This window comes from Protopterus annectens, chromosome 4.part0 (assembly GCF_019279795.1).
Source record: "Protopterus annectens isolate FY-2018-M chromosome 4.part0, PAN1.0, whole genome shotgun sequence".
NCBI classification, from domain to species: domain Eukaryota; kingdom Metazoa; phylum Chordata; order Ceratodontiformes; family Protopteridae; genus Protopterus; species Protopterus annectens.
Genome location: NC_056733.1, coordinates 1,288,395 through 1,315,944, shown reverse-complemented (window position 1 = coordinate 1,315,944; position 27,550 = coordinate 1,288,395). Strand labels below are relative to the sequence as shown.

General features: G+C 43.5%; 1 protein-coding gene across 1 annotated transcript in view; it reads left to right on the top strand.

The window, feature by feature from the left end:
• Positions 1-27,550, top strand: part of UTP6 (UTP6 small subunit processome component) — a 1,596,914-nt gene that overhangs the window by 929,112 nt on the left and 640,252 nt on the right. The window contains exon 11 of the mRNA XM_044068038.1: positions 8,731-8,912. Within this exon, the coding sequence (XP_043923973.1) occupies positions 8,731-8,912 (182 nt within the window). The remainder of the gene's footprint in view (positions 1-8,730; positions 8,913-27,550) is intronic.

Below are 27,550 nucleotides of genomic sequence, written 5' to 3'. Positions count from 1 at the left end.
AGAAAAAAAACGAAAAGAACACCATGGCCAATTTAATTTTAAAAATGGTATTGCTTATGCAGGTAACAAAAAACAAGAGATGTGGCCCATGGCAATTAATTTTAGAAAGTATTGCTCTTTGTAGTGTCTTTTAAAGTTAAAAGCACTTCAAAGATGAATAAGTTTTGTTTGGCAGGCATTATTTTACAGTTGGTGTATATTAACTGTTCTTGTTTAATATTGTTGCTTTATTCATAGTATTGTACAAACATATTTTTATTCATATTTATTTTTTGATAAGTATGGTATTGTTTATGATGTTATTATTGGTTATGTCATTTCCTTTTTGAATATTTTAAGTTGCATGTTTAACTGTTGTCCTGTGTCTGAAGAATTTGGATTACTTGTTCAACAAAAGTGCTTACATAAACATTTTGTAGATTACCAACGGCCTTGTGTGTCGTCTTTCAGAAATCTAGTTAGTAGCATTCCAACATTCATTTAAATACCTGTGGATTGGGTTTTAGGTGACATATGTGCTTGTAGGTATGGGGGCAGTGCTTGCTACCTGATCCACTTTAGGATACATTTTATGTTCAGACTTCCGTTGAGACCTGGAGCGGTGTCAGGTTTCAAGTTGATTTGCCATTTCAATTCCTTTACCGCTAGGGCTGTGCTGGATTCATTTTTGAATGTAGTGCCTTTTACTAGTAGTGCAAAAGTGAATTTAGGCGGTGCCTGGCAGTTAGCTGCATGTCTGGCTTTGGCATTTTTGTGGTCTGCTCGTCTTATAGCTTGATATTGCTCCTTCATTCTGTCACTAAGCTTTCTTGATGTTCATCGTGTTACCCTGCTGCAGTCATCACACTTGGGTTATCCTGTCGTCAGGCGGTCTTGCAGTTGGCCCGAATTCCAAAGTCTTGGTCCGGCGTCGGTTGCTGTCGCTTCTTTCCTGACGTCAGTGCGCCAGGGGTATATAAGTGGCATCTGACACCGTTTTCTTCAGTCTTTCTTGCCGCACGGTGCCCAAAGCAGAAGCAGTTTGCAAGTGCCAGTCGGCCGACACCTGAGATTTTCGAATCGAGTTTCAGTCCGAAGTCTTCAAAGCTAAGTACCCCTTGTGGAAACATTTTCTTGCCTCAGTCCGATGTCAGAAAAAGTTAATAATTGCATTTCTTGTGGGAAGCAAATACCTCATAAGTACTTTCATTCTTATTGTATACCTTGTCTAGGCCCAGACCACGACGTCACTGGTTGTCGGTTTTGTGCTAGGTTCAATAAGCGAACTATAAAGCGATGCTTTGATTTCGCATGACACTACTTCGGTAGAAAATTTAATTACACTATGCCGTCAGAACAACTGACTACCGGCATGCATAAAAACGTAAAGATAGACAGGCAGCCTAGATCCAAGCCAGACTCCGAGGCCTCGCCAGTTTTCAGTGAGGCGCCTACGCAGCCCCTGGCTACCGCAGAATTAGAACCCCAGACCGTTTCGGAATCTCTAGCAGAGAGTTCTAGGCCGACGCAGCCATTTTCTTTAGGCCCTACCGACGGCATTGCGGAAGGAGAATCCGGTGCTGTAGAAACACCTTCGGTTTCAGAAGGTGTCTTCAGACCGACTACTCTTACCATAAAATCCTATGCTAAGCTTAAGACTCCTCTAAAACCAAAAAAGTCTGCACTTCAGTCTCCAGTTCAAGGCCCCATGCCTAAGAAACAGATGCTTAAAATGGCTGAAGATTTGATTTCTTTAATCAGGGGTTCCCAACGGCCCCCCCCCCCGACAAAAGGCCTAGACAAGAGGAGGATTATGCCTCCTCTGATCAAGTGTCTTATTTCCTCAGGCTCCTCAGAGGAGCAGGATTACTCCTTTCCCCCTTATGAAGATTTTGATGCTGAAAATTCCATTCCCTCAGCATCTCCCCCTGAAGACTATTCCTTTGGGGAAACCTTACATACCACGAGGGAACATTTCCACTGGGAAGGTCAGGACTACTCTGACTCAAAGAAAAGGCTCCGAGAGTTTCTTTTACTCCCGCAGCACAGACCACTTGCTATCCCCCCAGTTTTAGACATTGTGGATGATGTTTACTTAGAATCTAGTCTAAATCCAGATTCTCTGCCTCCTGCTCCAGCCAAACCAGATAGATACTATAGAGTGCCTGACTCACACAAATTCCTTTACAAAAGCCCTGCTGCTGATCCAGAGACAATCTCCCAGGGACCCAAAGGGGCTAAGGCTTCCATGGCTAAAAATCCTGTACCCTCTGAAAGGGACTCCAGAGCACTAGATAGGTGGGGGAAGAAGGTTTACACCTCAGCTACTCTAGCTATGAGAGCACTAAACTGTCAATTTCACATGCTTAAATACCAGCAATTCCTGATGTCTCAAATGAAACAAAAGATGAGCACGCACCCTCAACAGTCTGAATTCAAGGAAATACAGGATCTGTTGCATGCAGCTGAACATGTGGGCAAGCATACTTTACAATGTAGATTTGATTCCTTGGAAGCTTCCTGTAGAGCAGCTGTTACTGGGTCTGTTATACGTAGGCATGCTTGGTTAAAGGAACAAACTTTGCCTGAACATGTTAAAGCAAAGCTACTAGATGCACCCTTACAGGAGGATGTCTTATTTGGGGTTAAAGCAGAAGAGGTTTTAAAGAAAATGAATGATAAGGCAAAATCTATGCAGATGGTCAAAGATTTCTTACAGGTACAGCCCCCACGCTTCAGCAGAAATTGGCCAACAAAGAATTGGTCCTTTCCAGCTTCTGACAGACCACAGAGGGGTAAATACAGGCGCCCAAGGGGCAGAGATCAAGCACAAATCCCTTATAAATCTCGTCAATGGGGCACTGCAACACAGAAGGTAGGAGAAGACAGGCCCCAAACTACTAGAAGGCAAACACAATAACTTACACCTCAAACTGCCAAGCAAAGCTCTCTTGGCGGCTCCCTTGGGAGGAAAATTAGCACTTTTTGCAGACAACTGGTGCATCGTCACAAAGGACAAATGGGTCCTAGACATTATCTCACAAGGATACAGATTCCATTTCCACACCTTGCCAAGGGTAAAAGGAATGCCAAACCTGCCACAAAATCAATGGGCAAAGGCACAAAAACAAATTACAGCTCTCATGGACATGAGAGCCATTCAACTGGTACCTACACAGGAACAAGGCCAAGGATTTTACTCAAGGCTCTTTCTAGTCCCCAGAAAGGACAATGCTTGGAGACCCATTCTGGACCTTTCAATTCTAAACACCTTCTTGCAAGTACCCAAATTCAAGATGCTAACACTACAGCAGCTTCTTCCCATGTTGGGCAAGAAAGCTTGGCTAGTAACGTTGGACCTCAAGGAGGCATACCTGCATGTCCCTGTCAGACAAAATTGCAGAAGATACCTCCGTTTTGTTGCAGGTTCAACCCATTACCAATTATCTGCACTGCCCTTTGGCTTATCTACTACGTCCATGGTCTTCACAAAATGCCTGGCACCAATAATTGCATACTGCAGACAAAGAGGAATTCAAATATATCCATACCTGGACGACTGCCTCATCCAAGCAGAAAGCAAGGACATTCTTTTACAACATTTGGCTTTTGTGAAACATCTTCTAAGTTGCCTAGGGTACACAGTAAACGAAAAGAAATCAAAACATGTGCCCTCACAAAATATGACATTCCTGGGTGCCAGCTTGAATGCAACGGCCGAGATGGCTTACCTGACGCCAGACAAACAACTACAACTAACTCAATACTTCAAAACAATGGCAACAAAGACCCATCTCCCTGCAAGAAAAATTCTGCAGGCTTTGGGCTTCATGGCATCTTGCATACTACTAATACCATTTGCAACACTGCATATGAGGAAATTACAATAGTACCTAAAAAGCGCATGAACTCAACACAGCCACAGCTTGGAAAAAATTATACCTCTCATTCCCTGCCTTCAACAGGAGTGTTTATGGTGGTCACAGGCATGTCACCTCAACAAGGGTCAGCCTTTCACCTTACCCCCAGCCAGGCAAACTATCACAACAGATGCATTGGACTATGCCTGGGGGGCACACATGGCAGGACAAGTACGTTCAAGGCATGATCAAAGGAATCTGCACATCAATCAAAAAGAAATGCTGGCTGTACAGAATGCCCTGACAGCCTTCAAGGACCTATTACTTCCAGGACAGCTTACAATAAGGACAGACAACACCACAGTAATGTGGTTCATAAACAAACAAGGGGGTACACACTTCTACCCTCTATGCGGGCAAGCAATGACCTTGTGGAACACAGCACTGGCTTACCAAGTACAATTACAAGCTCAATTCCTGCCAGGAAAAAAGAACACAGTGGCAGACGACCTAAGCAGAAACATCATGGATCCCCAAGAGTTGAAACTGTATCCACAAGTATTTGCAATGATAACTCAAAAATGGGGGCACCCAGACATAGACCTGTTTGCTAGCCCCCAAAACTATCAGCTAACAAAATTCTGCACAAGGATGTTTCACCATCAAGCTTGGAAAGTGGACGCACTGTCATTCAGTTGGAAAATGCTGACAGTATATGCCTTCCCTCGACTGCCCCTTCTCACAAGGGTGCTGCTGAAAGTCAGGATGGAGAAGACCCCGAATGATACTCATTGCCCCAGACTGGCCATGCCAGCACTGGTACCCACTATTAAGGAATATGGCCCAGGGCTCACCATGGATTTTACCACAGATTACTCATCTGCTCACACAGCAAGACAGTCATATCCTACACAGCCAGCTCAAAACCTTAAATTTGGCTGCATGGCAAATCACTTAAGCAGCCAGCCAGCTCCTCTTTCCAAGCTGTTATGGAGGTTATTCTGGAAGCTAGGAGGCTCAGCACCAGGAAAGCCTACACAGACAAATGGAAAAGGTTTTGCGCCTGGAATCAAGCTAAAGGCCAAAATACCCTTCAGCCGGACATACCTCAGATTCTACAATATTTAACTGAGATGTTACACAAAGGCCTTTCCTTTTCATCTATTAAAATCCACGCCTCATCTATTTCAGCTCACTACAACACGGATCCTCCCTTATTTTCACATCCACTTCTAAGGCAGTTTCTCAGAGGGGCCAAAAACATTAGGCCTCCCAGGAGAGCACCAACACCAACTTGGGACCTCTGTTTTGTTCTGGAATAACTTACGCTACCTCCTTTTGAACCAGCCTTCTCAGTTGACTTAAGGTTTATATCATGGAAAACTGTCTTGCTTCTAGCAATTACTTCAGCCAGAAGAGTCTCAGAGCTTCAGGCACTAATGGCAGTAGAGCCTTTCCTCATTTTCCATCAAGACAGAGTTTCTCTATGAACTAACCCCTCTTTTATGCCTAAGGTGGGTATCCAGTGTGGCTCTAAATCAAACCATCCATTTACCCACCTTCTTTCCAAATCCACAGAACAAAGGAGAAAGACTCCTGCATTCCTTGGACATTCACAGGCAGCTACGTTACTACTTGGATAAAACTAAGGTTTTCAGAAAATCTGACCAGCTTTTTGTTTCCTATGCTACAGCATCTCAAGGAAAGGCGATCTCAAAACATACCATTTCCAAATGGATAGGACATTGCATACGTTTTTGCTACACCCACCATGGAAAACCAGTTCCTGCTAGCATAAGACCCCATTCTACCAGGGCAGCAGCTACTTCTACAGCCTTCCTCAAGGGGGACCCAACCAAGGATGTTCTAGAAGCTGCAACTTGGAGTTCAGTACACACCTTCACCAAACACTATCACTTACCACTTTACTGTAAGACTAGAGCTGGCTTCGCCACTGCAGTTTTGCAGGGCCTTCTAGCCTCCTCGAACCCGGTTTGACTCCACCTCCCATCCTTAGCTTTGGAATTCTACCCAAGTGTGATGACTGCAGCAGGGTAACACGATGAACATAGTATAGTTTTGTACCTACCATAAATGTAGATGTTCAAGTGTATACCCTGCTGCAGTCCAGGTTACCCTCCCTCCATCCCCTCTGACCTAACTAAAACCTTTAAATACCTTACAGTCTGTTACAACCGTTGTGGTGTATTTGCTTATAGCTGGAGAGATGTTTTGGTTGTGATAAACTTTTATTATTGGTACTATCTACTGACCATTTTTGGGGGGGGGGGCACCTGACATCTGGGGCAAGAAAAACTGAAGAAAATGGCGTTGGATGCCTCTTATATACCCCTGGCGCACTGACGTCAGGGATGAAGTGACAGCAACCGACGTCGGACCAAGACTTTGGAATTCGGGCCGACTGCGGGACCGCCTGACGGCAGGATAATCCAAGTGTGATGACTGCAGTAGGGTATACACTCGAACATCTACATTTATGTTAGGTACAAAACTGTACTTTTTCATTCCTACGTAGAAGGCTGTGCAGTGGCTGCATTTTCCTAGGTATGCCACTTTGGTGGTGGTGCAATTTTAGTTACTTTGGAACTGAATTGCCTCTTTTTTACTGGCTGCAGTACAATGCCGTTGCCTGTGTATATGTGTTTGCAGCAGCAGCATTGGTCACTGGGGTGTGTGCCCTATGTTGTTGGTTCTTTGAGAATCTTTGGGTGGTTGCGTTCGAGGATGCTTTTTAGGGTATTTTTTTTTTTGTAGCAGAAGATGGGTTTATCTCCTAACGTTTTGTGGAGCTCGGGGTTGCTTTCAATGATGTCCCATTTGGATTGTAGTGCTTTTTTAATTGTTTTTGCATCTCTTGAGATAGGTATGGGGAATCTTGTTGTGGGGTTTCTTTTCTTTTGTTGGCAGCGCTAAAGCCGTATTTTAACATAGGTAGATGTCTCGTGTCTGTGTTCAGACACTTCTTTAGCAATTCTGTGTATTAAGTGCCCTGGGTATTGTCTTTTGTTTAGGAGGCTGCGGAAGACTTGGCTTCTCTTAGGTATGTGCTGTTCTCACTGACTTTGCTGCTGAGTCTTGCGTATTGGCTTTCGATAATGTTTTTCTTCATGTGGGTTGGGTATTGACTCCAATAGTCTAGTAAACAGTTGCGGTGGGTGGGTTTCCTGTAGAGGTTAGCCGAGAAACAGTGTGTTTTCGTTTAGCATTAGGGTGTTATCTAGGAAGTTTACTTCCTCACCCATTCCTGCAGTGGTAAATTGCAGGAATTTTATGCTGTCCTTCAGTTTCCAGTAAGAAGGCATTGAGTTCTTGTGGGGTCCCTTTCCACAGCAGCAACCGGGGTGTCTGCCTCCCCTGAACTGAGCACCAGATTCGGGTAGGAGGGGCCATGTATGTATATATGTGTTAGTGTGTGTATACATGTTTGTGTGCATATATGTGTGTGTGTGTGTGTGTGTGTGTGTGTGTGTGTATATATTTGTGTTTGTGTGTGTATGTGTGTGTGTATATATATATATATATATATATATATATATATGCATGTGTGTATGTAAAACTAAAATAAAAAAAAAATTTTTTTTTTTTGTTTTTGCAGGGGGCATTGCACTACCCATAAATGCTTTTAATTAAGTAAATATCACGTCCGAGATCGTAGTACAGTGAGGAAAACAATAAATTTTCATTTCCCCGCTGTACGGTAATCTCTATTCAAAACCTCGAAGTTTCAGAACTTCGATCATATGGTCTAGGCTGTATGATGTTCAACGGTTTGAAGCTTCAGTAATCCGATTTGGACCCATGTATATTTATTATATGTATATCTATACATCTATCTATTTATAGTTATATGTGTATGTGCACACACTACATGACGGTAGCAATGGAAAGTGTAAACTGTTATGGTTTGCTTTCAGTTTCTTTTCTGTTAATGTTTGTAAGCTCATATTAGTTTAAAATGTGGTAAGTTACTAAAGGTGGTAAAATAGATATAATGAAAATCATTTGCTAATTTCTTGGTTGAGATTTCCTTTAATTTAGGGTTTTATTATCAGTGTTGCCAACTGCGGTGGTGGTGCTGCTGTAGCGTTGTCGCCTCACAGTAAGATACTGTCCGGTTCGATTCTCAGCTAGAGTGTCTTCTGCGTGAAGACATGCGTGAATGGACGTACCTTCGTTGAAGGTTGTGCGTCAGAGCTGGCAACTTGGCACGTAAAAAAATCTACTGCCAATCATTAGCGGACCGGAGTTCTGCTGTGGCGACCCCTAACTGGGAAAAGCCGAAAGACGCAACATTACCGGTGTTGCCAGATGAATATCTTTAATTGACAAAGCTATTTTTGTCTTAGGGCAGGTACCTTCTCTGAAGTGTCTGTGTGAGTGTTTGCCTAGTATTCCAGTTTGCTGTGCCATCTTCAAGAGTTGGAGATTCTACTTATTTCCTGTATGTGTGTGTGTGCCATGTCTGACTGTATTTATGCGTTGTGTGGAACTGATTTCTCTGTGTTGTGACTATTGAGTGCCATCTCTTCCTATGACCCTCATTTGAGTTGAGGGTTAATGAAGGAATTTTGGTCCATATCTGAAGAAGTATACTGTAGTATTGTGGGTGAATTAATTTCAGGTAAAGTTATAAGTAGTCAGCAGTCATGCCAGAGAAATGTTCGCAGCCACCTTAGGGAATCCAGGTGCACAAGAACATGACTGTAATATTGCTTATTCTAGTTTGTGCTCAGGTCTACGTTCAAGTTGCTACATTTCAAACAAGTCTGCAAACATCTGCACATTTTGGGTGGTGTTGATTTGTCATTCTTATTGTGCAGCTTCTACTTTTGGCTAACTTTTTGAGAACAGACTTGTTTGTTCTTTATAGGCTACAGACTCTGTATGCTGATGATCCACTGACCTGGGATTATTTGGCACGAAAAGAACTAGAAGCAGAATCCCTGCCTTCAACAGAATACACTTCCAAACATACAAAAGCTACTGATATGGCAAGAAAGGAGGACCGCTGTTGTGCTGTCTATGAGGAAGCAGTCAAGACTATTCCATCAGGTTGCTACTTATGTTTCCAATTTAAATATTTATTTTTTTATTTTATTGCAGTCTTCATGTTTCTATAATTTGTATGTGCTTTTAAGTTTTTTTTTATAATGGTGTCATTGGCATTTCATAGAACTCAGTCTTGAAAATAGAGCTGGTAACCTTCAGTGAGTTTGGTTATTCAAGACTTGAATGAATATAGCTGTTGTATGACTGATTACTAGACTTATATCCTGCCATGAGCTAAACAAAAGGTGTTTGCTTGCGTTATTTCTTTAAAATGTGAGGTATATTTTTTGTTATACTTACTTCTGTTCTCCAGGTCCCTTCTGTAAAAATGCTTATGCACTATGGGGTTGTTATCCAATTAACAAATTATCTGTTAATATTACAAGACTGTAGATGTTCTTCATGTTTCACTGTTGCAGTCATCACACTTGGGTTATCTGCCTGCAGGTAGTCCTCAGTCGGCCCGAATACCAGAGTCCTAGTATTTCTGCATCTGATGCTGTTGCCCCAGGACTGACGTCGGGTCGTCAGGGGTATAAAATCAGGCAGCCGACACCGTTACATCAGTCTTGCTTGCCAAGGAGCCCAAAGCAGAAGCAGTTTGCAAGTGCCAGTCGGCCGCTACCTTAATTTTCATTTATGAATTGAATAATCCTGAAGTCTTCTAAACCTAAGTACCCCATTGGGGATCCTTTTTTCTTGCTCTAACCAATGTCAGAAAAAGTTAACAATTGTCTTGCCTGTGGAAAGCAAATGCCTTCATAAAAAAACAGCTGGATAACCACGGCTAAATTTACTCCACTTTAATAAAAACAATACTTCGAAAACATATAGGACAAGCGTTTTCGCATAAAAAATGCTTTCTCAGATCCTCATATTTAACAAAACAGTACATACTATATTTATAATACAAACTGACCAATCACAATGCTAAGAATTGGAGCCAAAATGGCATCACCATTAGTAGGAGAATATTGCATCTCAAATCATTTGTGCTTGTGATTCTTTAACTTCTGCCCCTTAAGGGTGGATTTAATACTAACACAATTGTTAAGGCCAGGAAATCTATGTGCTTGCATCCTTTGAATCCATTTTAACTCATTCTTTTCCAAGTAGTTGTTCACATTACCTCCTCTCAAAGTTTTATGTATACACTGCAATACCCTAAATGTAAATTGGTGTTTAGGAAACTCTAGCTGATGTTTGGCTAGTGCATTTTTAATATCTCCCTTCCTTATATCTGTGAGATGTTTAAGTATTCTAGCTCTTAATTTTTGGATAGTTTTACCCACGTGAAAACATGGGCAAGCGTCACATGTTGCCAAATATACCAAATGTGTAGTAGTGCAGTTTTTCTTTAGAAAGCAAATACCTCATAGAGATTTTCATTCTTACTGCGTCACCTGTTTAGGCCCAGACCACTACGTTCCTCACTGTCGGTTTTGTGCCTTGTTTAACGCCTGAACCGTTCATCATCGGGCTCTCTTTGTCGCTAAATTCTTTCGCACTTGATCTTCATATTCTGAAATGGCTTCGGTAAGCCATCCGACTACCGATATTCTGAAAAAACGTAAGGATAAAGACAGACCGCATAGGTCCAAAGCTGCCAACGATGCTTCTGGTAAGCTAAGTCGCCAGTCCGCCGGTACTCAGTGAGGCGATTTCACAGCCCCTGATGCCCACTTCAGTGGATTCTCAGGCCTCTACCAAGACCCATTCGGAGTCTGGTTTGCCATGAGACTCTTCTACTATGGAACCTGCGGATGTATCTACCTTGGATCAGTCCGGAGCCGCTGTGCAGGCACCGGCTTCTGCGGTAGTTCTTCGCTCAACCAATGTTCGACTCAAACCGGTGACATTTTTAACCAAAACTACAGAGTTTCTTAGGCCCAGAGTACGCACTACGCCTAGAAAATTGACAAACAAAACACATGCACCAGCTCCCATGCCACAAAAACAAATGCTTAGAATGGCCGAAGACCTTATTATGCTGATAAGGGGAAGTCAGCCTCCCTTGCTAAGAGAAAAAGAGCCCAGTCCCCTACAGCTTCTACAGACCAGGAGTTCAATGACTGTGATATTTCTGATTATGAAGACATGCCCTTATCTGCTTATGAGGATTCAGATGCAGAGGAATCCGTTCCCTCTGCCTCCCCTCCAGAAGATTATTCTTTTGGTGAAACCTTGCATACCTTGAGAACATTTCCACTGGGAATGCCAAGACTATCCTCAGTCCAAAAAGAGACTCAGAGAATTCCTGGAGTTGCCTCAGCACAGGCCTTTAGCAATACCCCCTGTCCTGGATGATGATGTTGATGTTGGAATCCAGTCTTACTCCTGACACTTCACCTCCTGCCCCTAGGAAACCAGACAGGTACTACAGAGTACCTGACACTCACAAATGTCTTTTCAAGAATCCTACTGCTGACCCAGAGATCATTTCCCAGAGGCCTAAAGGTATCAAGGCCACTACAGCCAAGAATCCCACACCTTCGGACAGGGATTCCAGAGCTTTGGACAGTTGGGGTAAGAAGGTATATACCTCTGCAACTCTTGCTATTAGGGCATTGAATTGTCAGTTTCATATGCTGAAGTATCACCAGCATGTTATGGAACTTATTAAACAAAAAGTGGCAACCTTTACTGACTGTACAGAAAATAAAGAATTGCAGGAGCTTATGCACTCTGCAAGCCAAGTCAGTAAGCATACTTTGCATTGTGGCTTTGACACCCTAGAAGCATCTTGCCGGGCAGCAGTCACTGCATCTGTACTGAAAAGACATGTTTGGCTCAAGGAGCAGACCTTGCCAGACCATGTCAAATCAAAGTTACTAGATGCTCCTTTGAACAGGAACAATTTGTTTGGCACCAAAGCAGAAGAGGTTCTTAAAAAGATGCAGACGTTTAAAGAATTCTTACAAGTGCAACCCCCTAGATTCAATAGGCATTGCCCTTCCAAACACTGGTCCTTTCCAGCCCCCTCCAGGCCTTCTCAAACCAGACCCAGGGGAAATAGACAACCCAGACTGCAGTCTCAGGGTATGCAGAGATCTAAGCAATGGAGTGCCCCCACCTCTAAAGCAGGGAGTGGTAAGCCACCTCCTTGCGGAAAAAAAACTCTCAATGATTTCTTTACTACACTCCCCAGACCTGCCCAATTGCTTGTGCCCCTAGGAGGAAAACTTGCCCTTCATGCAAAAAATTGGATGTCCATCACACAGGACCAATGAGTCCTCAGCATTGTATCCCAGGGGTACAAATTTTATTTCCATTCACTGCCAACCCCAAGTGGGTTTCCAGACCTTCCTCCAAACCAGTGGGCAGAGGCTCAAAGCCAAGTAGCTTCCCTGCTCAATATTCAGCCGGTTCCAGTAGAAGAGAGGGGTCAAAGATTCTGTTCAAGACTCTTCCTGGTACCCAGGAAAGAGGGCTGTTGGCGCCCAATCCTGGATCTTTCAGTTCTCAACACCTTCATGGCGGTACCAAAATTCAAAATGATTACCCTGCAGCAACGTCTTCCTATGCTAGCCAAGGATGCCTGGTTAGTCACCCTAGACTTAAAAGAAGCCTATCTGCACATCCCCATAAGGGAATCATGCAGGAAATATCTACGTTTAAGGGCAGGATCTATGCATTATCAGTTGTCTGCACTTCCCTTTGGCTTATCTACTGCGTCCAGAGTTTTCACAAAATGCCTGCCTCCAGCCATTGCATACTGCTGGCAGAGAAATATCCAAATTTTCCCGTATTTGGACGACTGCCTGATTCACGTGGACAGTCAGGAGTTGTTGTTGCAGCACCTGACATTTGTGAAACACCTTCTCACTTTTTTGGAGTACACCATCAATGAAAATAAATCAAAACTAGTACCTAGTCAAAAGATTGTATTCCTGGGAACAGGCTTGGACACAACATCCCAGATGGCATTTCTCACTTCAGAAAAACAAGTCTATCTGACAACCTACTTCAAACAACTGGCCACCAGAACCCAGCTATCAGCAAGAAAAATACTGCAGGCCCTGGGGTTCATGGTCTCAGGTATACTTTCAACTCCATATGAGGAAACTTCAGTGGTACTTAAAAAGTCTTTGGTGCCAACATTCTCAGGACCTGGAAACAGTCATTCCTGTCATACCCTGTCTAAAGACGGAGTTCTTTTGTTGGGCAGAAGCATGCTACCACAACAAGGGGCTGCCCTTTTCTCAACCCTACGCCTCCCAGTCCCTAACCACAGACACATCAGACTGTGCCTGGAAAGTACACATGGATGGCAAATGCATTCAGGGCCACTGGAGCCCAAGTCAAATTCATCTGCACATCAACCAAAAAAGAGATGCTAGCTGTGCAGAATGCCTTGACAGCTTTCAGATCCCTACTCTTTCCAAGACAACTGCTAATAGAAACAGACAACACCACAGTTATGTGTACATCAGCAAGCAAGGGGGTACCCAATCCTACCCACTCTGCAGGTTAGCCATGACCCTGTGGCACATGGCCTTGGACCTGCAAGTCCATCTGCAAGCTCAATTCCTGCCAGGCAAACAGAACTCTTTGGCAGACGACGAGCAGAAATCTCCTGGACCCACACAAGTGGCAATTGGAGCCCAGCACCTTCAACCTTCTGATTCAGAAATGGGGGACCCCAGAGGTGGATCTCTTTGCCTCCCCCAACAACCACCAGCTCAGCAAATTCTGCACCAGGAAAGGGGATGCCCTATCTTTTCAATGGGTAAATCTCTCAATCTATGCCTTTCCCCCCCTGCCCCATCTCTCAAGAGTATTACTTAAGATAAGACAGGACAGTCCAAGGACAATTCTGATTGGCCCGGACTGGCCACGCCAGCACTAGTACCCACTCATGTGCAGCCTGTCACCAATGTCACCCTCTGCACCTACACCAGAACCCAACCCTGCTCTCTCAGCAGGAAGGACAGATTTTACATCCACAACTGCTAACCCGAAATCTTGCAGCCTGGTTTATTCCTTGAATTCTCCCCCAGCAACCCTAAGTAAGCAGGTGCTGGACGTCATTCTTGAAGCCAGAAGACCCAGTATAAGAACATCCTATGCCAATAAGTGGAAAAGGTTCTGCTCCTCGTCTCTATCTAAAGGAAGAGGACACAACTCTTCCCCTCCCTGCCTCTAATCCTGGATTATTTAGCAGATCTACTCCACAAAGGCCTGTCCTTTTCCTCCATTAAGATACATGCCTCAGCCATTTCGGCTCATTACAACACTGAGCCACCTCTCTTCTCGCACCCTCTTATCAAACAGTTCCTTAGAGGGGCCAACAAGGAGAGCACCCACCCCTGCTTGGGACCTTAACTTTGTACTGGAAAAGTTTTGCTTCCCCCTTTGAACCTGCTGCATCAGCAAATTTAAAATTCCTCTCTTGGAAAACAGCCTTGCTTCTGACCATCACTTCAGCTAGAAGAATGTCTGAGCTACAAGCACTTATGGTTGTGGAACCCTTCATTATTTTCCATGCTGACAGGGTTTCCCTTAGGACTAACCCTTCCTTCATGCCTAAAGTGGTGTCCAGTGTGGCTCTCAACCAATCCATCCATTTGCTAACTTTCTTCTCTAATCCTCAAAATAAAGGGGAAATGAACCTGCACTCCTTGGGTGTGCACAGACAGCTCAGATTCTACCTTGATAGGACTAAGCCCTTCAGAAAATCTGATCAGTTACTAGTCAGCTTTGCAACAGGGGCAGAGGGCAAGGCCATTTCAAAACAAACAATTTTCAAATGGATAGCACACTGCATCCATTTCTGCTACAAGCACCATGAGAAATCAACCCCTCAGGGGGTCAGAACGCATTCCACTAGGGCAATATCTACCTCTACAGCATTTCTCAGGGGAGTCCCTACCAGGACATCCTGGAAGCTGCTACCTGGAGTTCAGTACACACCTTCACCAAGCATTACCACCAGCCTATTTTTTCCAAATCCAGGGCATGTTTTGCAACAGCAGTTCTGCAAGGCATACTAGCCAGCCCTAACTCTTCTTCACTGCCTCCACCCTTCTTCAGCTTTGGGAATCCATCCAAGTGTGATGATTGCAACAGTGAAATACGAAGAACATAGTACAGCTGTGTACACTTACCATAAATGTAGATGTTCGAGTGTATTCGCTGTTGCAGTCCTGGTTTCCCTTCCTCCAGCCCCCTGTTTTTTCTCTCTCTCCTCTGTAGCTATTACTCACCCCTTTCAGGGGTATTGGTATTTACTTTTTACTGGTGGTCTTTTCCCCACCATAACTTAGCTCCCTCTTTGGGGGGCTCCTGACATTTGGGGCAAGAAATACTTATGTAATGGCGTCAGCTGCCTGTTTTTATATCACTGACGACCTGATGTCAGTTCTGGAGCGACAGCACCCAACGCAGAAATACAAAGTCTCTGGTATTCGGGCTGACTGAGGGCTACCTGCAGGCAGATAACCCAAGTATGATGACTACAACAGTGAGTACACTCTATCATCTACATTTATGTTGTGTACACAACTGCACTTTTCATGCTGTAGAAATTTAAGGGATGGAATTGGCTTTTGAACCACAGTTGTAATAATGATACGTTATTGTTAGCCCCAGGAAAAATGTAGCATCCTGCTTTGGAATTAGTCCATTGCCTAACATAAATAAGGTGGTGAATGTTTGTGCTCTGTTCACAGGATATTTGTTAGAGAATATTAAAACCAAGTACCTTTGGTTCAGTTTCTACAGGAGATGCTATACTGACACATCATCACCAAATTGGTTGTGCCGTATTGTTTAAATGAAAGTGAGCACTCACACATGTTTTAATGTTTCCTCTCCCTGAACCTCTGAAATAGGAGATGAATTATTGGCGCTTATTGTGAATTTAACTAACTCTTTGCCATTTGAGTTAAGAAATGATGCAGCTGCCACCAAATATTGAAGGCTAACAGTATGGAAATTTTGGGCAACTGGCTTTGAAAGTAGCGAGTCATTGATTCATATGTTGTCTTACCACTCTACCCATTTTATGTCCTTAAGTTAGTTTAATTTAATTTCTTGGAGTTCCAGTAAAAATTTCCACCGGAAAGGAGTGAGTGCAAATTCTTTAGACCATCAGCACTCATTAGAATAACATCTTGTGTCCAAGTAGATGACGTGCTTATAGACCCCAGCATAAACTAATAGCAGGTAGCACAGGCAGTGTTCAACCTTTATCCTTCATATTAAGTTACATCAACTTGCCTTTATTTACATCAGCACACTTTGTGAATTCCTGCAGTTTTTGTTCAGGTTGAAAAAGCTTTGGTTTTGTTAGTCAGAATTGTGCAGCCGAAATACATGGAAGCTGTCTTGGGGCATCTGCAGATTTTCTGGACCACCCTTTAGAGCTCATATAGCATGTATTGTGCTTACTTCACTTGTATAGTTTTCATTTCTTTTATAACCCTTTAGTCCTCTAAGAGATTCAAAGGTTTCTTGTGGGGGTTCTTTGCAACATTCCTTACTACTTTATTTGGACTGTTCAGAATGCAGAGCAGCATCTTTTCATTACGGCGTTTGGTTTGAGTTTACACCTTAAAACATGTTCTTATGTTTACGGGAAAAGTACCTCCTTTTCCCTGTGTTGGGGACTATGTACTTATATCCTTCTGAATGTTGTTACTGTTAGAGGTAACGCATACAATGTATTTATTTGTTGATCAGATATTTGGGACTGTTCTTGTGAGTTAGTGACTGATTTCATCTTTTCCACCAGTCAGAATTCAGTGATATATTTTCTTGGAAGCTGCTGTGCTTAATACTATAAGAGTGCTGGTGAATGCCATGAAATCAGCAGCCAGACAATAAGAGTATGGCAGATCCCTTTACCTGCTGTTCCTTTTCTGGCTTTTATATTTCATGTATTACATTCTTGCCAGTAGAAGGTTCCTGTTCTTGATGATTAAAATGAGATGTATTCTTGATAGTTTGAAGGAGCAAGGCTCATATTTTTATTGTTTGGGAGAGAGATATGATGTGAATCACTGCTATAAATACAAGAGGTTTAGCTTGGTCATTTGTGGGCCCAAGTTCCCAGACTGTTTATTAATTGGGAAGATGACACCAGTTTAAAGTTTCTCATATGGTATTTGTGGAAGGATCAAGTGCGCATCTGCTGACCTCTACCAGACTAACAGAATGATCAAGATATGAAGGAATGGCTTTGGCCACACTCTTAATGTTAAGTCATTTTTAGAAGTGGACTTAGTCTCAAAAGTGTTGAGCTCATCCTTGATTAGTGAGGGCATGAGCTTGTTTCCATCCTCCACTTAGGCATGTTAGGAGATACCAGATGGAGGTGCATACTGTCTTTTCCTGTTGTTTGTCTTGGGTGTAGATACTGCCCAAGCTGTTGTTGATCATTTGGAGCTATATGTCTGTTGGCCTGATCTCTTGGAATGGTCATTTTAGTTGTCTTTTAATGGGTCATGAGTACTGGAGGTTGAGAACTATGTGCCTTTGCACCTGATGATCCAGATTGAGAGGGTCCATTAGCTATCCATAAACTCAGGGATTGTGGTTCAGGGCTGGACTTAAGACTGTTGTGTGACATCTGGTGGGAACTTGAATTGCTGGTGCAGGAAAGTGCCCTTGGAGAACATAGTCTAATTGTAGTGCTCGTCTTGTTGCAGGCTTGTCATGTCCCTGTGCTGTAATTCGCATTCACATGTCTCTGAGCACCTATCCCTTTGGTTATCTCCACCACTTGAAGTCTTTGCACATAGATTTAGCAAAGAGAGAAAGTAGTAGTACTAAGAAGGCGTTTTTGCAGGCTGAAGCACATACTCTCCACTATTCTTCCTCCCAAAAAAAAAAAAAAAAAAAAAAAAAAAACAGATGTTCTGTCTAAGCCCCTTTGGGTGTGGAATTGGTCCTTGAAAAGGCATTTTTTAATCAACTGCTGTGTTCATTTTAATTCAGTACATGAACAAAGGCTCACAGCCATTGTCCAGCTCGTCACCAAAGATTCTGTAACCCTATAGAGGGTTGTCAGGAGAGTTTATTCTGCTTGTTTTGGGCTTAAAGCCTTCAGCCTTTGTGTTTGCAAGTACAGAATCTATTCCTCCCTAATGTGAGACACTTTTGAAAAGCGTTCTTACATCCATGGGTCTGAGTTAAGAGAGGAGATGGTCAGAATTCAGTCTTTGTTTTCAAGAGTTGGTTTCCATATAGCCTGATGCAGTTGTGTTGTACATAGGTTCATGGGTAAGTACTAAGCTATCTGGCCAAGGGCATTTATAAGCCTAGCCAGAATGTGTTGGCTTTCGCCACCCCCTTAGATTAGTTCCCTGTGCCCCTGTCCAGCAGAGCCATTAGTTCCCTGTGCCACTGTCCATCAGAGCCACTGCAGTGATCCCCGGGGTAAATTGTCTGTTTCCCATCCACCTGTCAAAATTTCTCTTGAAGAGATATATATTTGCTATGCCTCGTGTTCTGGAGTATAAACCAGCATTGACTGTTTTGGCCTGGGGTGTCATCCTTTATAGAAAAGCTTGTAAGTTCCATCCTGAGTACTCCTGTAATGGGGAAGCATCTGTTTGACCAATCCTTTCCAGGGTGTTTTAGTTGACTTCATGAAGAGGAGACCTAGCCTCATCATATTGGAAGACCTTAATGACCCTCCCCACCACCACTGTGCCTCCCTCTTATTGGGACAGCCAACCTCAGAAGAGGAGGACACCTTACAGATCAAGATAAGCCTTGAAGCATCATACATGGTCTTACAGTCCTACTGTGTATAGTCTGAATCTTCCAAGAGAATGACCCCCATGCACCCAACAGTTGCAGTCCTGACTACTGTCTTGGGCTGTATGTAGAGGTGTAGCTTAGTTATCAAAGTCTCCCCTTGCATAATTAACTATTACAGAGGATCTTTGGTTTTGTAAGTAGTTATATTTGTCTGTGTTAGAGCTGGTAAGTTCTCCCATAAATGCCTCCACTAAGAGAATAGTGTCTTTAGAGATTCTTGATAGAGCCCTGGAACTCCACTCATGAAAGGGCTGTTGAGGCTTTCCCTTCTTTGGAGTGGGGTAATGGTTTCTCCTTCCATTTCATTATAGATCTGAAAGAGTTGAGCAGTACTCTTTCCTCCTTGGACTTCAGTAACTTCAGCCAGGATATCCATCATTTCAAGTTTTTGGTGGTGACTCCCAGGAAGTCATGCCCCTGTTGTCACAACACATACAAAGTAGTGCCATTAGGTATGATGTTGCATCATACTACATCAGTATTTTTGACCCACATAAGTAGATTCTTTTGACTTCCTCTGAGTATGCATCATTCCCAGGAGAAGCCATTTTTATTCCTGGGTACCAAGACTAGTCACTAAGGTGTTGGTCTCACAGTAGAAGGATCATTATAATTTACTTTTTCCCTAACAAGATGATTGGCTGGCTGTTAGTGGCTTGTCGAGGGACTCCATCTTAGTGTCTTTGTAGTGAGTGCACATGCAGATGTCCTCTCTAATCCTTTTACAGATGATTCCCTTTATCATTCCATAGTTGGATCCTTGCAGTGTTGATGGCAGTACTTCTTGTATAGGATGAATGACATTATGAATTTCTGCAGCCGGGTTGACAAAGAAGATGGAGGGTCTAAGCTGAGATCATCTTATACATTTTAGGACTTGATGCCTGATACATTTTTCATGGTGCTATTATGTCTGTGGATGCGGGTGTTTATAATTTACTTTGAGGTGTTAGTCACTGCCAAAGTATAATGCAAGTAGGGATCTCTTATTGGTGTCAGACCTGGGTTTCCAAGGCCTAGAATCATTGACAGTTTCCACCAAATCTCCAAGCTGACCTCCCGTTCCCGTAGCTAAACACATTATGGGTTCTGATGGTGAATACTTTGCTGGCAGGTTTGAGAGTTCATTTTGGCCCTGCCAGTGTTCAAGGGGCATGCTCTTTCATTGGGGAAGGGACTTGCACATCAGACAGCTAAAGCTAAAAGAAGTTAATCTTGACCTTCAAAGCTTTGGAGAGAGGGCTTGCATTATACATTATGGTTCAGCAACCAATTCTTCATGTGTTACCTATATGAGCAAGTTGGGGAGCATGTAGTCCTTTTCAGGGATGTGATGATTGAGCAAACAGGTTGTGCTGTTGGATTCTCCAAGCCGCTTCTGCATTATGCCTCCCAGATGTGTGTTTTCAGTGGTTTGGTTCTGATCTTTTGGAAGTTGAAGGACTCCACTTGGATACAGTGGCGGTCATCATATGCCTTCCATTGCATACATTAATTATCATTTTATTAGTGCCTTATCTGTGGGTCTTTGATAGTAGAGGTTATTTGTGACTGTGATAGACTTAGTTTAGGCTGAATTTATTTGCTATTTTGCAGGTTAGAACTGAGCTTTGTATTTTCGCATCCCATTTCAAAGTTTTGAATGTGGTACTGGTTCCACTGCAACATAAGGCTTCTACAATTCCTTTGCATTTGACAGCTTAAGTGGTGGCTGGCCATTTCCTTAAATATAAATGCAATTTTGACAGTATCGAGCTGTTCATGGCTTACCATTTTGTTACTCTGGCTCCATGTATATCATTAGGTTTCTTGTCAAGTTTTCTTTTACAGGAAAACTTTCTACTTGTTGCCCAGAGGCGTAAGAATTACAACATTCCTTGTTCTTTTTATCCTTTTTGTGTATGCACTTTCATACATATAGGACTGTCTAAGAAGAGCTTATATCAGACCAGGGTAGCAAGTCTTAAGTTTAGACACTTTTAGACTGCTTACATTCCACATAAAATATGCCTAAGACATTCTTAATATTACAAGCTTTTAAGTGTTTATCTAACTACAGGTTATATACCTGTCGTTCCCCACAGTAATATCAGGCTCGCCAATCTTTCTTGCATAGTTTGTCCATTTATTTTTATGACCATCAGGCCCTGAATGTCTTTGCTTACCCCTCTCTGTTTCAGAAGTATAGTCTGTGTAGCTTTTGTCTTTTCTTTTCTTTTTTTAATAATTCAATATTGATATCACAGTATTTGTTTCTTGTACCAACACAACACAAGAATCAAATGTTAGGTCACATTGTGCCACTTTGTTGTTTGGTTCTTCCTCAGATTTGCTCTGGATTTTGCCTTCAACCTCCAAACGTGTATACTTATTGGTTAGCGGAAGTACAGAATCACACAATTTTCACGCTTCCTCCTTCAACAGCGTAACAATGCATTTTCTTTCCATATCCTTTGTGCTGACCAAGTATACTTAATTCAGTTTTATTACATTGTAGTACTGTTTGCCATATAACCTTTATTTTCTTAACTGGCAAATGTTAACTGTTTATTTTCATTTATGCTTTCACGTTTCTTTTTTTTTGGATATCCCCAAAAGACCAAGCCCCGTAACTCCTCTGCCTGCATCCCATGGTTAGGTGAGAGGCATACAGTCTGTCCATTCCTGCCCAAGAATTCTAATTAGCTGAACCACTTTGTGGTAAGAGTTGGGTGATAGGGAGTGAGCCATTTTGGAGTTCTTGTAGGGCAAAACACCCTCATCCCCAACAGAGCACTTTCTCCCATGTAGTGGTTCTTCCAGCCTGTGCTGTGTGCTGCTCTCGGAGGAGGTATATGCTTCCACATGCTGAATTTCCCTCTGCTTACTGTGCATCTACCCTTGGCTAGGCTCAGGCACCACATGGTGAAACACCTCATGGTTCTGGTAGATATCGCCCTTGCAGTGAGCCAGAGCTGCCTTCCTCCCAGGATTAGCAAATTGGTATTGGCCCATCCTCCCCCACCAGTTCCTACATGCACCCAAGCCACTATTTGAGCACAGGTTGCCTATGACCTGGTTGGGGCTTGTGTCCCAGTATACCACAGGGCTTTAGGGATGTAGGGAATTATGGGAGAGGAGCAGGAGCTTCAGAGATTGAAATTTTGATAGGCTGGCTTTGGATCCAATAATACCCCGCAGGTTGAGTTGTCTGGAAAAGACAACATCAGATCTGCCGAACCAGTCTGAGCAGTGTCAGAAAAGCCAAAATAAAATAAGTTTAAAAGAAAGAACCTGTTTTAGAGAAGCTGGAAAAAAGAGCAATATGAACTGGTGTTCAAAAGTGAAAAAAAAGAGAAATCAGTTATAGACACAAGTTTACAGAGCAACAAAGAAAAAATATGGAAGAGATGCAAAATGATTGATGTTCTTTGTGTTTCACTGTTGCAGTCCTCACATTTGGGTTATCTGCCTGCAGGTATCCCTCAGCCGGCGTGAATACCAGAGACTTCAGATTTCTGTGTCAGATGATGTCCATTCTTCCATGACATCAGGTCGTCAGGGGTATAAAACATACAGCCGACGCCATTACATCAGTCTTTCTTGCCGTGCGGTGCCCAAAGCAGAAGCAGTTCACAAGTGCCAGTCGGCCGTCTCCTCAAATTTTCGTTTTCGAGTTTCAGACCCAAAGTCTTCAAAAAAGATAAGTATCATTGGTGATCCTTTTTTCTTGTTCTAACCGATGTCAGTAAAAGTTAACAATTGTCTTGGCTCTGGAAAGCAAATACCTCATAAAGATTCATTCTTACTGCATCCCCTGTTTAGGCCCAGACCATGACGTCCCTCGCTGTTGGTTTTGTGCCTTGTTCAATGCTCGTACTATTCGTCGTCGGGCTATTTTTGTAGCCAGATACTTTCCTTCTCTATCTCCACACTCTGAAATGACTTCATTAAGCCATCCAACTACAGATCTTCCGAAAAAAACGTAAGGATAAAGACAGAGAAAGACCGCAAAGGTCCAAAACTGCCGATGATGCTTCTGTTAAGCTAGTCACCAGTCCTCCGGTACTCAGTGAGGCGCTTTTGCAGCCCCTGATACCCACTACTACAGATTTGCAGGCCTCTACTGAGACCCATTCAGAGTCTGGTATGTCTCGAGATGCTTCTTCGACGATGGAACCTACGGATGTCTCTACCTTGGATAGGTCCGGAGCCGCTGTGTAGGCACCAGCTTCTGAGGGTGTATTAAGGCCTACAGACATTCTTATTAAACCGACGCCATCATTTCCATCCAGAAGTACCAAATTCCTCAGGCCAAAAACTTGCACTATGCCTAGAAAACCGACGACCAAATCGCAGACTTAGGCCCATATGCCTCAAAAAAAAACAAATGCTTAGAATGGCTGAAGACCTTATTACCTTAATTAGGGGAAGCCAGCCTTCCCCTTCTAAGAGACCTAGAACTGATTTTCTTTCCGATTCTTCTGATCAGGAATCTGATATCTCTGCTCCTTCTGATTACCAGGATTTGCCCTTATCTACTTATGATGATTCTGATGCAGAGGATTCCATTCCTTCTGCTTCCCCTCCAGAAGATTTTTTTTTTTGGTGAAACCTTGCATACCCTTAGGGAGCATTTCCTCCAGGAAAGCCAGGACTATTCTGAGTCCAAAAAGAGACTTGGGGAATTCTTACTCTTGCCTCAACTCAGGCCTTTAGCTATCCCTCGTGTTCTGGGCATTGTAGAGGATGCTTTCGTGGAATCTAGCCTTACCCCAGACACTTTACCTCCAGCTCCCAGAAAACCTGACGGGTACTACAGAGTACCTGACTGTCACAAGTTCCTCTTCAAGAATCCTACTGCGGATCCAGACACCATTTCCCAAGAACCAAAAGGCATTAAGGCTACTGCTGCCAAAAATCCTACCTCTTCTGAAAGACATTCTAGAGCCTTCAACAGACTGGGTAAGAAGGTATACACTTCTGCTACTTTGGCCATTAGGGCTTTAAATTGCCAGTTTCATATGTTAAAGTATCAGCAGCATATTATGGGACTACTTAAACAGAAAATTATGCTGATTCCTGACTGTGCTGAACACAAAGACTTGCAAGATTTAATGCATTCTACAGAACAAGTTGGTAAACATACTTTGCAATGTGGTTTTGACACTTTAGAAGCATCTTGCAGGGCTGCTGTCACTGGCTCTGTACTTAGAAGGCATGCTTGGCTTAAGGAACAAAACTTGCCAGATCATGTTAAAGCTAAATTACTGGATGCTCCATTAAACTAAGACCGCCTTTTTGTTAACAAAGCAGAAGTTGTTCTCAAAAGGATGGAGGAAAAAGCTAAATCTATGCAAACTGTTAAAGATTTCCTGCAAGTACAGCCTCCCAGATTCAGCAGGCATTGGCCTTCAAAGAACTGGTCCTTTCCAGTCCCTTCCAGGCCTTCTCTGTCCAAACCCAGGAACAGCAGACCACCAAGACTACAGTCTCAGGCTACGCACAGATCTAAGCAGTAGGTGGCTCCCACTTCCAAAGCAGTGAGTAGTGAGCCACCCCCCCCCCGCAGAAAAATGGCACAATGACTTAACCTAAACCCTTCCAATCCCTGCTCAACTACCTACTCCCTTAGGAGGAAAGCTCGCCCTGCATGCAAAAAACTGGGAACTCATTACCCAGGCAAATGGATTTTGAACATAGTTTCCTAAGGATACAGATTCCACTTCCACACACTACCAACACCAAATGGTTGGCCAGATCTCCCCTCAAATCATTGGGCGGAGGCCCAACAGCAGGTTCTCTCTCTTCTCAATATCAGGGCTTTTCAACCTGTCCCAGCAGAACAAAGGGATTTTATTCAAGACTTTTTCTGGTACCCAGAAAAGACAACTCCTGGCATCCTATCCTGGACCTATCTATTCTCAACATCTTTTTGGTGGTTCCAAAGTTCAGAGCACTAACTCTTCAACAGCTTCTTCCTATGCTAGCCATGGATGCATGACTGGCAACCCTAGACTTAAAGGAAGTTTACCTGCACATCCCAATAAGAGGATCCTGCAGACAATACCTACATTTCAGGGCGGGCTCCATGCACTTTCAGTTCTCTGCACTTCTTTTTGGCTTATCTACTGCACCCAGAGTGTTCACAAAGTGTCTAGCTCCACCCATTGCATTTTGCAGGCAGAAAAATATTCAGATTTACCCATACTTGGACGATTGTCTGATTCAGGCAGAAAGCCAGGACTTGCTATTACAACACCTGGCATTCGTAAAGAAACTTCTAACCTCACTGGGGTACATAATCAACGAAAAGAAATCTCACGTAGTACCCTGCCAACAGATTGTATTCATGGGAGCAAGCTTGAACACAACTTCCCAGATGGCATTCCTCACTCCCGAAAAACAAGTTTATTTGACAATCTACTTCAGATTATTGGCTACAAAAACCCAACTATCTGCAAGGAAAATACTGCAAGCCCTGGGGTTCATGGCCTCTTGTATTCTGCTAATTCCAAATGCAAGACTGCATATGAGTAAACTCCAATGGTATCTTAAAAAGCCTGTGGTTTCAACATTCTCAGGACCTGGAAACAATGATTTCTGTCATTCCTTGTCTAAGGACAGAGTTCCTTTGGTGGGCAGAAGCCTGCTACCATAGCTAGGGACTCGCTTTCACTCTACCCCCTGCCGCCCAAACCCTAGCAACAGATGCATCAGACTATGCATGGAGGGCTCACATGGCAGGGCAGTGCATTCAGGGCAAATGGAATCCGAGACAGATGCACCTGCGTATCAGTCAAAAAGAAATGTTAGCTGTACAGAGTGCTCTGACAGCCTTCAAATACCATACTCTTTCAGGACAACTATTGGTAAAGACAAACAACACCACAGTTATGTGGTACATAAGCAAGCGGAGGGAACCCACTCCTACCCTCTCTGCAGACTAGACATGGCTCTGTGGAACACAGCCTTGAGCTGCCAAGTATATCTACAAGCACAATTCCTGCCAGGCAAACTAAATTCACTGGCAGACGACTTAAGCAGAAATCTCATGGACCCACACGAATGGAAACTAGAACCCAAAATATTCAACCACCAGAGACAGACCTGTTTGCCTTCCCTCCGAACTACCAATTGAACAAATTCTGCACAAGAACTCCTCACAGTCAAGCTTGAAAAGTGGATTCTCTGTCCTTTACCTGGGAAAGCCTCTCGGTTTATGCCTTTCCCCCTCTGCCCCTCCTCGCGAGGGTTCTACTAAAGATCAAACCGAACAAGCCAAGGACAATACTGATTGCACCAGACTGGCCATGCCAGCACTGGTACCCTCTCTTGCGCAGTATGACACTGCTACAATCATGGTACCTGTCTCAGACCCCTTCCCTGCTGTCCCAGCAGGCAGGCCAGGTTCTACACCCTCAGCTTCAAACCCTGAACCTTGTAGCCCGGCATCCCTTAGTAAGCAGGTGCTGGATGTCATTCCAGAGGCAAGGAGGCCTAGTACTAGAAAATCCTATGCTGAATAGTGGAAAAGATACTGTTCCTGGAGCCAGGCTCAGGGGAAGGGCACAGCGGTGCCCAGCTTACCTCATATTCTAGAGTACTTAACAGAAATGCTCCACAAGGGCCTATCCTTCTCATCAATTAAAATTCATGCCTCTGCCATTTCAGCACATTATAATACTGAGCCACCCCTCTTCTCTCACCCCTTGCTAAAACAATTCCTTAGAAGGGCTGAAAATTGAAGACCCCCAGGAGAGCCCCCAATCCAGCCTGGGACCTTAACTTTGTATTGGAAAAGCTCACCCCCCCCCCCCTTGAGCCAGCTGCAACAGCAGAGTGGAAATTCCTTTCTTGGAAAACAGCCTTCCTTCTAGTCATCACTTCAGCAAGAAGAGTGTCTGAATTACGGGCCCTCATGGCAGTGGAACCCTTCATTATTTTCCATGCGGACAGGGTTTCCCTCGGGACTAACCCTTCCTTTATGTCCAAGGTAGTTTCTAGTGTGGACCTAAATCAGTCCATTCATTTGCCTAATTTTGTCCCTAATCCACAAAACAAAGGGGAACGAATACTGCACTCTCTGGATGTGCACAGACAACTTAGATTCTATTTGGACAGGACTAAGCTTCTCAGAAAATCTGAACAGCTGCTAGTTGGCTTTGCTGCAGTGTCGGAGGGGAAGGCCATTTCAAAGCAAGCCATTTCCAAATGGATAGCCCATTGCATTAATTTCTGCTGCAAGCACCATGGAAAACCTACCCCAAAGGGGATAAGATCATATTCCACCAGGACTGCATCTACCTCTATGGCATTTCTGAGAGGAGTCCCTACCAGGAACATCCTGGAAGCTGCTACCTGGAGCTCTGTACATACCTTCACCAAGCATTACCACATGCCTATCTTTTCTAAATCCAGAGCTGGATTTGCCACAGCAGTCTTGCAGGGCTTAATAGCTGGCCCTAATGCTCTTTAACTACCTCCTCCCTTCCTTAGCTTTGGGAATCAACCCAAATGTGATGACTGCAACAGTGAAACATGAAGAACATAGCACAGTTGTGTACACTTACCATAAATGTAGATGTTCCAGTGTATTCACTGTTGCCGTTCTGGTTACCCTCTTTCCAGCCCCCTGACTTCTCTTGGCTCTACTTTTCCTTCTTGTTTAGTATATTTATTTTTTCTTGTGTATTTGCTTTTTGATGGGGGTGTACCATACCTTATAATTGCTTCCTATTGTGGGGGCACCTGACATCTGGGGCAAGAAAAACTGATGTAATGGCATCTGCTGCATGTTTTATACTCCTAACGACCTGATGTCATGGCAGAGGCGACAGCATCCGATGCAGAAATCCGATTACTCTGATATTCAGACCGGCTGAGGGCTACCT